This window comes from Strix uralensis, chromosome 1 (genome assembly GCF_047716275.1).
Source record: "Strix uralensis isolate ZFMK-TIS-50842 chromosome 1, bStrUra1, whole genome shotgun sequence".
In the NCBI taxonomy this organism is placed as follows: domain Eukaryota; kingdom Metazoa; phylum Chordata; class Aves; order Strigiformes; family Strigidae; genus Strix; species Strix uralensis.
In genome coordinates, this window is record NC_133972.1 from 1,769,841 (window position 1) to 1,784,369 (window position 14,529).

The 14,529-nt window shown below is 42.9% G+C and overlaps 1 protein-coding gene across 8 annotated transcripts in view; it reads right to left on the reverse strand.

Annotated features, from left to right (window-relative positions):
- CCDC13 (coiled-coil domain containing 13) overlaps positions 1-14,466 on the reverse strand; it is a 34,973-nt gene extending 20,507 nt beyond the window's left edge. For 3 of the 8 annotated variants that reach the window (XM_074863886.1, XM_074864071.1, XM_074863980.1), the window contains exons 1-8: positions 13,987-14,305; positions 12,749-12,876; positions 12,418-12,641; positions 7,439-7,566; positions 4,807-4,949; positions 2,244-2,333; positions 1,847-1,963; positions 551-655 (exon numbers count right to left, since the gene is read on the reverse strand). In XM_074863886.1, the coding sequence (XP_074719987.1) occupies positions 551-655; positions 1,847-1,963; positions 2,244-2,333; positions 4,807-4,949; positions 7,439-7,566; positions 12,418-12,635 (801 nt within the window). In that variant the 5' untranslated portion in view covers positions 12,636-12,641; positions 12,749-12,876; positions 13,987-14,305. The other 5 variants (XM_074863463.1, XM_074863551.1, XM_074863800.1 and 2 more) reach the window with 5 other exon arrangements.
- Between the last annotated feature and the right edge of the window lie 63 nt (positions 14,467-14,529).

Here is a 14,529-nt window from a genome sequence, read left to right on the forward strand (position 1 = left end):
CCATCTGACTTTAGGCACTGAACAAAGGTGTCTAAGTCAGAGCACAGACACTGACAGGGCTCCTTCTGTACTCAGTGGAGACAGGCACCTTCACACATCCTGGGATTTTAATTAGGCTGCCAGAGCTCTCCAAGGTCACTGAACTCTCTCCTTTGACACAGATGCAAAAGATTCCCAGCTTAAATACTGAAGTCTGCATGTTTGTAATAGATTAATCAATATAGTTTGCAAGAACTCTGAAAGACCCTGCACACATCAACACATATTTAAAATTTAACACCACACACACAAACATACCAAAAAACTATTACAAAAGTTACCATAAAGTGTTTTATTCTAACAGTTGCTTTCTTCAACAGAGAAAAGACTGGCCATGTATTTGCAGTAAACACTGTTTCTACTGGGACATGCCTTATAAGAAGGTATAGATGTTAAGAATTACTTAATGAAGAACTAACAGTATCTTTAACACAAACTGACATAACACCTCTACGTAGAAAGAGCATCCCAGAACCCAGCTTATATGGCACCATGCAGGGTCTTAACTCACCTTGCTTTGGAGAACAAGAATTTGCTGGGCTCGTCCACGCCAGCTGCCAGAATTTGTCATGAGACTTTGAATATTCACATCTTCACCCACTTCATTTGCTAAAAGCTATGAAAAAGGGATTAACATCAACAGTAAGGCTAGGCTTAAATACATGGATTGGGAAGAGGGGAGAAAAAGCTGCTCTCTCTAGCAGGAAACACAAAACACTGGATGGTATAGATGTATACTGTATTAAGTATCCCATTTGATGTAAGCTCTTTCAGATCATTATTACAATACAGGTTGTTGGTGGGTAGAGGAAGTTTGGCTGACATGAATGATTTTACTTGTTGAGGTGGGTAATACAGTATTTTCATACGTTTGAGCATTATTCTTTGTTTTTTAAAAAATGCGAATCTGTGTTTTGCTGCCTGTCTATGGAGAGTGTCAAATTGTACTATCTAACTGTATAGCTGGGTGTCAAACTGTGCTACTTTTGTAAAAGGATTTCAAATTCATCACCAAGCATTACTAATGGTTTTCAATATACACAATTATTTTTGATATAATGAATACTTAACCAGAACTAAACAGGAACAGAATATTGTCTTAATATACACCCTTGCAATCAGGAATTGAGCCAATCTCTCTTGCATAATTCCAAGACAGCCACATTAATGAGGGCTAAAGTTAGTATGAGAAGCATTTAAATTATTTATAAAAAGGTCAGCAGAGTTCTATTTTTAGGACCATATTCTCTACTCTGATCTGCATTGCAGGTCTCTTACACAAAGTAATGAAACCAAAGGAAACAGAGCACATAGTAACGCATTAAAATCCATCATGAATCAAAGAGGAAAAGGTTACTCTGGATGTCACTCCAACAAATTGTTTAAATATGTGCTTTAGTTCAAGTGTGGTCTTTCATCTCATTGACTTCCATGGGACTGAAGCCTAAATTAAAAGTAAATACATAATTAAATGTTTTGGAAAGGAGGAATGGGCCTGAATGTATGCTTCAAATCAATCATAAACCTACTTTGCTGAACTGGGCCTTTCAAACCTTGAAGAATCTGTACCCATCGTAGTAATAGAAATAGTGGATACAGTCATCCAGCTGTGGTGGCAAAGCTGTGTGTCGGTGTGCGTATCTTTCCAAAGCAACCACCACACCCGTGTTTTTTCCTACCTCCTTACAGTTCACTGGAAAACTTCATGGAGGCTAATCAAAGCTCAAAAGAAAAGCAGCCTGCTGATTTCACCAGAATATACCTCTTGCACAGGATCCCAGCCACAGACTGCATCCTGCAACAGTACCTTTTGGGTCATCTTCAGTTCCTGTTTTGCAGATTGGAGTTGGTTACGATACTCCACCACTTTAAAGTTGGCTGTGGTTAATTTTTCTTGCAATGCTTTCACCTTTGGACTTTCAGCCTTTGAAGAGAAGAATGTACTTGGTAAAAACAGAATTGTCAGGGAAAAACTAAAGTGATTAACATCCACATATCCATCAGAATCACCGAATCTTTTTTCCCAGACCCATGCAAATGCCATCCCTAATTTTGGGGGTCATAGAGAAGGTACAAACAGAGTAATTTGGTTACAAAACTAGTGACAGGGATACATTCTTGTCATAAAAAAAACCCCAACACTGCACAATAGGAGAGACCTAAGTATCAGTTTCTGATTTCCCATTTTCAATTATGATTCGTACCAAGTTTCCTTCTATCATCTTCAGAGTTGATTTCTTGATTCCTGCACCACCGCCATCAAGAGAATGTATTTTTTCTACAGCTATCTGTAGCTGGAAAAAAATGCATCGTTATTATAGAATGAATACAGTGAAGAGCATACCTCCATGAATTATTAATTAGCAAAAAGCTACAACAGTAGTTTTGATGATCTTGGATGTTTATTTACTCTAGAAAAAAAATTTACTTCATGTTCCTTTGTTTTTTAAACACAATCAGTAGGAAAGCATACAATTTTTTTCTGAAATTCCCAAAGAAGCATGTGTTATTCTACTGTGGAATAACTTCAGTGAAAACTGAACTTGCTGAGATGGGATCAGTTATCAAGTATGGAGACTTCTGGGGGATTTTATCACCATAGGTTCATAAAATAAGTGTTTGTATACATAAATGCAAACCCAGTTCAGTACAGATCAGGATGTTGTCTCTAGATTCTGGATGCCACTTTTCAAGAAAATCATAGGATATTTCATAAAAAGCACATAGTTCTACTCACCAGAGGAATTTAAAAGGAGAAATTACTACTTAATAACTGATAGTGGAGATTTAGTAAGGCTTTTTCTTTAGCTGGTAGCTCTAAGGTAGCATTTCTCAACCCATGAAGAATGTCTCCACAGCCACAGCAAAGGAAGGCAGACATACAGCCCCTCCTGCTCTGAATCATGTCCTGTGTTGACATTGCAAAGACTTCTTACTGGATGGGAGTGCAATGGATTTGGAGCTGGTAAGGCCAGGAAGTGTTGCTTTAAAGGGCTGAGACTTCATTCTTTGAGGTGGGTGGAAGATCTTGATTATTTGCCTGAATAAAAGAAGGCTCTAAGGAATAGCTTCTTTATTAAAGTGGTATCTGGGGAAACAGAGTGCAACTCAGAGCCAGCTCTAATGTTGCCCCTTCTCTGCAAATAAACCAATGGTTAGGTCACACCTATCCAGTTCATAAACTCTTTTAGTCAATGGACTGAGAATGAGAAATTTCAGCTGGTGTTGGCAGCTGATAGATCAAATCCTAAGGAAATTTTCTGCAAACATTCATTTGCAGTCTTTGTTTATATGTGATTTTTGCTAAGTGACTGCTCAGTTGCGCAGTGGTTGTCCCTTCCATTTTCTTTGTGGGAACACAGTCACGTTAAAACACTTACGATTTACATATTTTTCAGTTTTCATACAAGCAAAGAGCTAACAATTCTGTAAAATAAGTGTTTTCCACTGGTGAAAGTACATATTGTGATGCATTCGTAAGGCACCATCACCACAATTCATTCTGCAGAGTTTAAGGCGTCTAAAAGTAGGCATACAGGGCGAGACTCAACTCACAAAGTCACACGTTCCTTGTTTTCAGTGTGGGTGCCTCTGTAAAGAATGGTGTCTAGTCAATACAATCAGGGACGTGTAGTCTTTGACTCACCCTACAGTAGACACCTACATTACATCAGGTGGATGGACATTACACCTCTGCAGTAGGGGATTACAAGCAAGTTGACTTTTCCTGAAATTATTCACAACTTGGTCCCTTACTTGTGTGATTTTGTAGGTCCCTAGCTACACCTGATATTTCTTAGTCAGCCTGCCAACTGTTTGACAAGACCCCTCTGACCAGAACGCTCTGGATTTATGCAGGACTTCTCAAAAATTTAATGTTCCATTTCTTGATCTTTCAGGTAACTAGAGTATAATTCAGATAGATGCATGATTCATGGTAATAAGTGATTGTAAAAGATAGAGTCAAAATGCATTTGTCAGCATGATAAACATTACTGAACCATTTAAATGATGTCTTCTAAGGAAACAAAGTGCAGACAAAAGCATTAAAAATGATCCAAAATTTTACCAGTGTTGTGTAAGGAAGAGCACTAGTAGCCAGTGAACAAAGTAAACATTGACATCAGGGCATCTAATTTTCATTTCAGTTGTCACCCGAGTAAAATTATTCCTGTGAAAGGTTAGCACGTATAAAGAAATCATACTAAACCAGAAAAATTAATTCACCTGAGTGAATATTTGCTATCTTATGTGATATAGTTTATTACTGTCTCAGTTCTGGAAGTACTTATGCCAGAAAACAGCTTTCATTACGTGGATGAATAAAGCTTAGAAGAATAGAGGAATAGAGTTCATGACTGGTATTAATGAGGTGGGAATGTAAGACATAATGGTATGAAATTTGCTCCTCCTCGAAAAAAAAAAAACAAAAAAAAACCAACCAGAAAAATATCATTGTCATACTGCTAGAAAAACCTCTGTGCTTCAGATATAACTGAACACTGCTAATTGGTATTTCATAAATCTTTGCCTCACTATAACTTATGGATATTCTTCCCCAGCTCCTCCTTTCTGCAAAGGTGAAAACAGCTGAGGGCGTCATCCCTCTCTCCTGTCATGGACAGAAATTACAAGAACTCAAAGCATGGATGTAAGAGCAAATTCAAAATGGGAACATGAATCAAACCCAGTTTCTACAGCTCCTCTATCCCAATGGCTGGATTTCTATCTTTAGCATGCAAAAAGAGAACAAGAAAAATGCCTCACTTCTCTCTCCAGCTCTTTGACTTTGTTATTCAGTTGCTTCACTTTGGTTTTTTCACTCTCAGTCTCGGCAGTTATCTCACGATTCTTTTTGGCCAATTCAACTATTTTCATAGCTGCAACATCTCCAGCTAAACCAGACGTCCCTGAAAAGCATACATAAAATCAAAGGGCATATCTTACAGGCAAGATTCAGAATAGATGATGCTTTTGTTCTCTGTTCAATGCACAATGTACTTTTATTGTCTAATCCATTTCTCTCAGAGCTGTTCCAGGCACTTAAATGAACGAATGAGGGAAAAGAGGCGTTAGTGATTCCAGCTGGATTGCTTGGTCCTTTGTGTCAGCATCACATTGTGGCTAGCAAAGACACATTTCACACTTTAGCAACAGCCACAGGTCAGAAGGCCACAACAGTGGTCATAGCAACAGCTCTACCCTTTCTATGTAGTAATGTTTTCTGCTCACTGCTGTGAAGGGCAGTTATGAACACATTTTTGTGGCATGTTACTGAAAAAGACAACACTATTTTGTGCTGGTTGTTTGCTACTGGAGGAGTTGCTGAAACAGAGGTGTGAACTTTTCTAGACATCTGTCCTCAAAGGTCAGGCACACTATTACAGTTGGGTCCTGGATAATGTCCAGGAAATATCATTGTACCTATTTATATGTCCCTTGAGATTATACATGGAGCCTTACTGCATTATTCTTTTAATTGCTCTTTTAAACAGATACTTCATTCACCTCATCAGAGAGGGTTTGATTAGTGTCACGAATAAAGTAATCCCCAGGACTGGCTTGTCTGTCACTTGGCTTTTGTTAACACCACATAGGTGAAGAAAAGTTCTTGTACCAAGTGCAAAATCAATATGATTGCATACAACATCCATGGAAACTTCTAGCTCAGCAATGAATACAAGCTTGCAATAAGAAATCCTTGGTGGGATATATGAAAATTGAACTCGGGTGTTGTCATTCTTAACTCTTTCATCCTCCTGCAGTGCTCTGAAGTAATGACTTTTCTACCAACATCCATGAAGATTATATTCAAGAACTGGGGTGAGATGCAAGGACGACAGATCACTCTTAAGTGAATTCTGAGTCCCATAAAATCCCTAGGGACATTAAAGGGGCTATGTAGAATATAGCTGAGAACAGAATATGACCCTATATCACTATTTAAAAACCTTGTAGAGGACATAAATCTATTATTTTAAAAAGCATTTACACTGTTCTTACTCTTTTATCTGATTTGTGTTTCCCCTCTCATCTAGAAGCTACTTATTCCTTAGTTTTCATGATAAATAATGGCTGCTAAGGATCACAGTCAGTACTAAACTAACCAAAAGCCAGGCTGATACTGGTCTTCAAACGCACTGCATGCATTTAATCAAAGCTTTCAATTCCCATGCAATGGGAAGGTCTCTCGCCACAATGGAGATAGGGAAGACAGAGGCACGGGGCAAACTGCTGCAAGCTAGCATATGAGTCAGCCAGAGAAGCTGCAAGAGCACGTCTGGCTCTTGGTCCTGACCCAGTAATAGCTTATCATCCCTCCTACATACAAGCTACAGATAGTTTTTAAGAATTAAGGTGTAATTTAAGTGTTATTTAGTTCTGCTTATCGCTGTTCTCTACTAGCCTGGTCATCGCTGCTGTCCTGAACAACAGTGGCACCCAGTGGAGGAGGTGCAGCCTGCACAGCTCAGTTTTCAAAGGACACCCAAAGCACTTCAGAAGCTGGACTTCACTTTCAGCCAGCATCCTGCATGTGCCCTATTCAGGCGAACAAAAGGAGCCTGAATAAGGAATTTAACACTACAGAGCAGAGAAAGCTGCAACACTGCTCTTTGACATTAACAGGAAGTTTTCCAAAATATGATTTCTACGAATCATAATTTTTTTATGCCAACAATAGCTAGTTTGCAGAAAAGCTGTGAGGAACAGAGATCACCGTGTGCCCCAAAAGAGCACTGTACTTCTTTTAAGGGACATATAATTATCAGTAACAATATTTTGCACCTTAGGGCTGACCTGCCTGACTACCAGAAGTCATTTGGTCCTTCCAATAGCTCACTAAGATGGGCAGTAGTAGTATTCATATTTTGCAGCTCAGAAAACTGAAGGAGAGAGTAAGACACAGATCTTTAAGCACATATGCCATTTCATTTCATATATGCTATCATGTCAAACCACTGCGAGGAACTTCCCTCTGCAAATAAAGCCACAAAACTCCTTACACGGGAGAGACTTCAATGTTTAGTAAACCCTGCAAATACAAAGCAGTGTCAACTTAGATCCTTGCAAGTTTAGGTAGCAACTCTAAGTGTGGACTAAATCTATACCCAGGTGTCTAAGTATTTTCAAAGGTCAGAGCTAAGTGGTTTCAGTGCAAATTACTGCAAGCTCAACAGAGAGCAAGTCTCTCTCAGTTGAGAGCTGAATTTTGATTCTTCCTAGCAGAAGCTTATTACAGGAGTGGAAACAGAGGCAACCACAATATCACCGAAATACTCCTTTTTAGCATAAAGCAGGTAAAGAGATGTCACGATACTATTTCACTGCCAGGAGCTCACACCAGCATCAAGCAAACACTAGAACTAACACAGTGAGAATACAAAGTTAATGTGTTTACCCGACAAAGCCAATCTGTCCTCCTGTATCTTTTTCTGAAGTTGTTTTATTTCAAAATCTTTCTCTGTCACCAGTTTGTATAGTCTGCAGTTTTCATCTCGGACCTCTCGAAGCTGATCCTCAAGCACCCTGGGAAAAGATAAGCCATAATGGCAAATGTCACTGTAATGTGCTTCAAATAGATGCTCCCAGAAATAAAACGATGAAATGACTGTATGCTAGATGAGCTGAGCTTACCAGGACTGAGTTTACTGAATTAAGTAGAATATCCTAAACCTCAGATCAGAACACAAGCTGATGATCTGATCTATTCAGTTAACTTCTTTCTTCTTGAAAAATTCTGCACTTCCTTGTGTTGTCTGGGGCAAAACATCACATAAAGGTATCTTTCCAGTGCTCTTATCTCACTCAGTCTTACTTATCTGGTTCTCCAGAGGAAACCGGGCAGGCTCACCATTCAGCATCCATGACTTTCAGGCTTTACTTTCTATACTTACTGAAGCTAACAGAAGCCAACAGCTACAAAAGCTGCTACTGAGACTCTTTCTTTAAAAGTGAATGCTTCATAGCAATTCACAAAAGACCAATTTCCTGTGTCCTCATCTGATTTTCTTGGAACCTCACCAGGATAGACTGGCTTCAGTTTGTATTGTTAATGTTGCGTTTTGGAATTAATTTAGAAACAAAGAATATAAAAAAGCCCTCTGAACAGGAGGAAATAGCCTTGCTTCTCCTATTCTGCAGTACATTTAGTAACATTTATGGGTTTCATCTCTCTAAGACATTCAGATAATTAATAACTTTAATCTCTTTACTGTCCTTACGCAGTGGTTCCTCCAAATGTGAAAACTAGAAGCTAAGGCCTCAGGGGCTCAATTCAATTGTGGGCACTCAGGCATCTATTTGAGATGCCCCAGGATTATCTGAGCTCCCTACGTGATGCCAGCAGCCACGATGTAGGGATTTTGGAAAAACTTATGTGCCCCAGTCAGAGAGAATCAAGAGCATCTCCGAGAGCACTTGTCACACATGTGTGGACATATGAGCCAACCCTCAGAATTACTAACATCCTCCAACTTTAGGCATACTTTTTAGCCAGATTCCTCCAGACAGCAGCATTTCAGAATAGCAATGAACCTGTCTCCATTCCCCAGAGGGGAAACTAAATGTGCTAAGAGAAGCTGTACTGACACTGCCTTCGGGAAGTATGTTTGGGGTAGAGACTCTGCTGGCTCAAGTCTGCAGTTCCCATTCCACCTGCCTCTGAGATTCCTCATCTCTCCCCATCTGAGTTTCAGGGTGGGGTCCCACTCCATATCAAGAACGAGGTGTCTCTCTGTGCCAAAACGCATGCAAAAGTCAAAGGAGGTCTGGTCAATACAACCCGCACTGCCTTACAGACTAGCTGCCACTGTAGGGCGATGCAAATCACTCCCTAATTTCCACTGAGTGCACTGATGAGGGGACTCAATTTAGTTACTCACACACAGGTGCCATTTGGGCTGCCCACTTGTCCCCCAGCTGCTGCTGCTGAAGGGTGCAGGTCTCCTGTGTGTCCTACCATTCCCACGTGGAAGTTCCTGATACCCTAAGGCATCTCAGCTATCATTAGACACCTAAGCCAGCCAGATCAATCGATCCCTAGATTGTTACTATCTACAGAGTGATCCTGAATGTCTACATTTTGGTGACTTAATCGTGTCCCACCCCTTTGGCCTATAGAGTGATTGCTCCAGACTACAACAGAAGTAGGTAGCTTGGATGATCACAGAGATTTGGATAAAGCCCAGTTGTTACAGTATATACCTGTGGCTACAGACGTGTCCACAGCCAGACAAGTCAGCCATCACAATAGTCACCTAAATCTTTTCTATTCAAATGTTTTAGCAAGCTTTTTGCTTCAACTGGACTTTGGAGCTTTTAAATGACCACTCCATATGTACATGTTAGAACACTGCCATAAGCAACAGTCGATTTATGACACGATTCACAATCCATAATTAAGAAATGCACTTCTGTTTCAAAGCTGCAAATCAAAGGAAGATCAAAGGCAGCTGTTTACAAAGGAGAAGAAAGCAAGCAGCAATCTGAGCAGAGAAAAGGCAAAACTAAGTTATTCCCACACGTACCACTCATAGAAGTGAGCAACAAGACTGTGCAGATCTAATTAGAGACACGTGAACAAAAAGATCTTTAACAGTTAGGGAATTAACATGAAAAAAGGGTTCTAAGCTCTTAACACACCTGATCCAGCAATGTCTTCCTCAGAGCTGGTTTCCAAGTCTTGACAAAAAGCATTTACAGTAGGACAGACAGAAAGCCCAACTGCACAGAACTGGAGTCTCCCCTGAGAAACTTCTCCATCCCATCCCAGAGTGACTCTACACATTACAAAGGAGGTAGCAGGTTCCACCCAAGTGGCTCAGCTATGGAAAGTCAGCCAAAAGAAACAGGCTGCAGAAAGGTAACCCTTTTCACTCTAGTTCAAGAAAACAGAGCCAGGTGAAGCTTATGAGCAGGGCCTATGACTAAAATTCAGGCAAGTGTCTTTCCTCACTCTGTTACAGATCCTCTGTGTGATGGGGAGAATCACTTAATCTTAAATCCACCAGAGCAGGGAGGATAAAGTTACAGAAAGAACAAACCAAAAAGACAGAAATGTCAGCTAAACAGTCACCTAAACAAAACTTGGGGGTAGAATGGGAGGAAGGAAAAAAGAACTCCCAAGGCTCAGAGGGAGATATCTGAGAGGAGAATGTCTTCCAAGCACTGGTATAAACAACACTGCTGTGCTGAAGTCACTGCCACTGCAGACCATATGGAGTCCTGTTATTCTGGAAGAAGTTTCTCATATGGTGTCATGGGAATACTGCAAAGTGCATCCTGGTGAATGCCTTCCAGAAGCAAATCCTGCCTGGATTTGATACACTCACAACCACTCTTTTGCTGCATAAGCAAAGGACAATCCAGATAAATCTGCTACACCTGCCATGTCAAATGGGGACTTTTCAGTCAGTGCCACTAAAAATGGAGGTAACTAATAGCTCTTGAATTATTCAGACCTAAACTACTGAACTGTAAACAGCAGAAAACCACTGGGACTCTCTTGTGCTCTGCACCTCAGAGTATGCACACCACACCAGGATGTGCTATGGGAGCACCCAAGCCCCTCTCCTCCACCAGACAAACCCACATCTGAACTATGGGAATCAGTCTCCCTCTCCATTAAAAAAAAAAAAAAAAAAATCTCCATAGTGATCTTCTATATAATATCAGAACAAAGTGTTGAAGGGAAGAGGACAGCTGGTAGAGGTCAGATCAGAAGCATAACTTGGCAAATCAGACAGCCACGGTGAGGGATCTGTGTGTGAAGATGACAATGTATGATGCAACGGTGAGAGCATTAGTTTCTAGAAGGTCAGCTCCCAGTTTCCACCCAGACTTCCTTTGCAGCATGAACACCACATTCCCAGAAGCACCTGAAAGTTTCAGTGGTTCACTCCTGGGTTCCCTGCATCTTCACAGAAGCTCTGCTGCAGCTTATGCACTTGGGTGTTTAAGGAAGCAATCTTCAGGAACGAGCTGAGCAGGGAGTTGCCCAGAGTAACACAGAAGGAAGATCGGCATTTACAGCCTAATAAACCCTGGTTAGTGGCTTGATAAACTTTGGTAGAGGTGCCCTTCCCCACTACGGACTCTGAGAGATGAAACTGTCTCAAAGGTATATGCCTAACTGTGGTTTTCCACCCGTGATCTGCTGAGTTTGGCAGAGCTGCCAGCTACTCCTTCCTGTCCCGGTATCACAGTACATCACCCCGTCATGGTGCCAATAAAACAGTCTGTGGGGCTAAAGCTGTAAAATGGATCACTGAAATGACCTGAGATAAAAGTACCCTTGCCCCAGAAAGTGAATCCAGTTTCCAGCAAACGGCTGTATCAGCACAATTGTAAGTGGGGAGCAGAAGCAGCAATTTCTTCAGCTGGCCCCACCGCTAACACAGAACAAATCCCTGAATAGCCAACACTGTAGTAGGGTGTGTCCAACTTCAGACCTGTTCTAGTTTGTAAAAAAAAAATAACTGGGTCAGAAAGAGAGACTGACTCTATCCTCAGAGGAAGATGGAATGATCTGAGCTGGGGTTTCAAATCTCTGCTCCAGTAAATTGAATTATGCACTCAGCTCCAAAAACAAGATCAAGGGAGCTCCACCCCAGAATGTCCAGTGTCCTGGTAATCCAGACACTACCCAAAGGGCGAGGTAAGACCCAAACCCCTGTCCCCAGTAAGATTTAAAACCCAAGCTTGTATAACCCTGTCAAGTATCTTAACCAGGAAGCACCTCTGACTATGAGACCCTCCTATATAGTTGGCTGTCTTTTGAGCTACTAAATCAGGTTACATTGCAAAGATAGCCAGGGGAACACTTTTCTGCATCTCAGGACTTTGGCTTGCACCCATTAGTTGCTTTGCCCTCATCTGTCTTTGGAAATTATTCACGTAGGGAACCTGTTTGTTTACAAGGCTCAAAGGATGTTAGTGATCCCGAATGACTGAATTTCATCAGATAGTATCTAGCTGCCCCTAGCATGTCACCCTTAACCCCTCTGTTGTTCTGCTCTTCATTTGTGAAACACTGATGATAAAGATCACATCCCAATGCTCTGAGGATCACAGAATCATCTCGGTTGGAAAGGACCTTGAAGATCATCTAGTCCAACCATTAACCTAGCACTGACAGTTCCCAACTACGCCATATCCCTAAGTGTTATGTCAACCTGCCTCTTGAACACCTCCAGGGATGGGGACTCCACCATCTCCCTGGGTCAAACATGTTAGGGACAGTGAGACTCTTCTCAGGATAATGAAAGCCCAGTAGGTGAAGACAGAAAGCGCTCTGTCAACTTAATATGAGTTTCATAAGATCACATGCAAAATATACTTCTGTGACTTCCTGAAGGAACGGTGCTGCTACACCTTTACCTTTTGCTGTCATCTTCGTTTACAGGTTGTCCTGTTTCAAACAGGTTTAGATCATTTGGGATTCCGAAAGTCTCCTTTGCGTTGCCATTATCACCCTTCTGACTGTTCTGCTTTTCCTTCTTCCTCTCCATTAGGTTTTGCAGCCTCCTTTGCTGCTGTTCTTGATAAGCCTTAAACTGGCTTTTAAAATGTTCATTCACTTTTATGTCCGACTCCATAGTTTACTAAAAGAATAACAAGAAGAAAATAAAAAGCAACAGAGAGCAGAGATCACCAGTGCTTTGAAAAACATCCTCTTCTAGCAGCTGCTTTGAAGTTTTTTCTCACTGACCTCTGAGCAGTCTCCCTGCCACCTCCTCCTCTCAGCCACTGTGCTCTTCAGCCCCACTGCCTTGCTTTAAGTGCCTTTTTCCATAAGCGGCTTTCAGCCTTCAGAAAAGTTTTCGGGTCCTTTTAACTCTAGCATTCAAAAAGCAATGTTTTAAAATGTTTTTAAACAGATCTGTTTAAATAAACATTTTTACGGAAGAGTGACTTGGGTCAAACCCAAGCGAATGTGGCAACCATGTTACACTGACTAAAGGGAACAGACTGCAAGCCTTCCCACGTTTCAGAGGTGTAGATCCCCCCATTTTTGGGTTAATGTGGGACTGACAGAGGAAGAAAGGTCTGTTGTTTATCTCAATCCTCCCTTTAGACACTGGACATCAAGAGTGCAGCTTACATCTTTCCCCCAAATTTCTAAGCATTGTGGTAACATTAAAGTGATAATATTGCTACCCATTTAAATGTCTAGAGCTTTACTTAACATGACTAAAGACAATCAGTTTTCTGATGTAGAACCATAGAATGGTTTGGGTTGGAAAAGACCTTAAAGATCATCCAGTTCCAACCCCCTGCCCCGGGCAGGGACACCTTCCACTAGCCCAGGTTGCCCACAGCCCCATCCAACCTGGCCTTGAACCCTTCCAGGGAGGGGGCAGCCACAGCTGCTCTGGGCAACCTGTGCCAGGGCCTCTCCACCCTCACAGGGAAGAATTTCTTCCTTACATCTAATCTAAATCTCCCCTCTTTCAGCTTAAAACCGTTACCCCTCATCCTATCCCTACACCCCCTGATCAAGAGTCCCTCCCCACCTTTCCTGTAGCCCCTTTAAGTACTGGGAGGCTGCTAGAATGTTTCCTTGGAGCCTTCTCTTCTCCAGCTGAACCCCCCAACTCTCTCAGCCTGTCCTCACAGGGGGGTGCTCCAGCCCCCCCGAGCATCTTCGTGGCCTCCTCTGGCCCCGCTCGAGCAGGTCTGTGTCCTTCTGATGTTGGTGCCCCCAGAGCTGGACCCAGCACTGCGGGGGGGGGGCGGTTCTCATGAGAGCAGAGATTCCAGCCCTCTCTCCTGTTTGACATTTACTGTCAGCAAAAAATCTAGTGCACCTTTGGTCTAGAAAAAATAATCACTAAAAACTTTCAAAGGCACACCCTCTACTGAGTAATTATGGCAGGCCCTTTCCCGCACTAAGGCAGCAATCATCTGGACAAAGTGCCAAAATGCAGACTGTGTGCCTGTACATACCGCGGGCAGAGGCGCGCAGGCAGCAGCCTCACCTCCACGCCTGTTTGCAGACACCACGGGTGTGGACAAGACGCGTTAAGGACTGACAAGTGCCAACAGTGGAGTCCCGTGTCTCTGCACAGCCCCCAGGCCTCGCGGGTATGAGGGATGGCCTGAGGGCACCTCCGGCCCTCCTGAGTGCAGCCTCCAACCCCGCGCAGCGGGACCTGCCCAGACCGGCTGTGTGGGGAGAGGCGGTTCGCTCTTTTTCCCGCACAACGCCCGCCTGGTCCCGCAGCCTGACAGAACCTGACACGGCCGCACTGCCTCCCCCGCCCCCCGGCCTACCGAAACCGCCTTCCCCGGCCCCGAGGGCAGCGACAGGGTCCTCCCGGCCGCCCGCCCCGGCAGGGCCGGGCCCGGCTGCTCCCGCTCCGGCTGTCGGCGCGGCCGCAGCCCCACACGTTTCCCATAGCAACGGCGGCGCGGCGCGGCGCCAAGGGCAGGGGAAGGGCAGGGCCGCGCATGCGCCCAGCGCGGGACGTCGGCGCCCGAGGGCGGGGC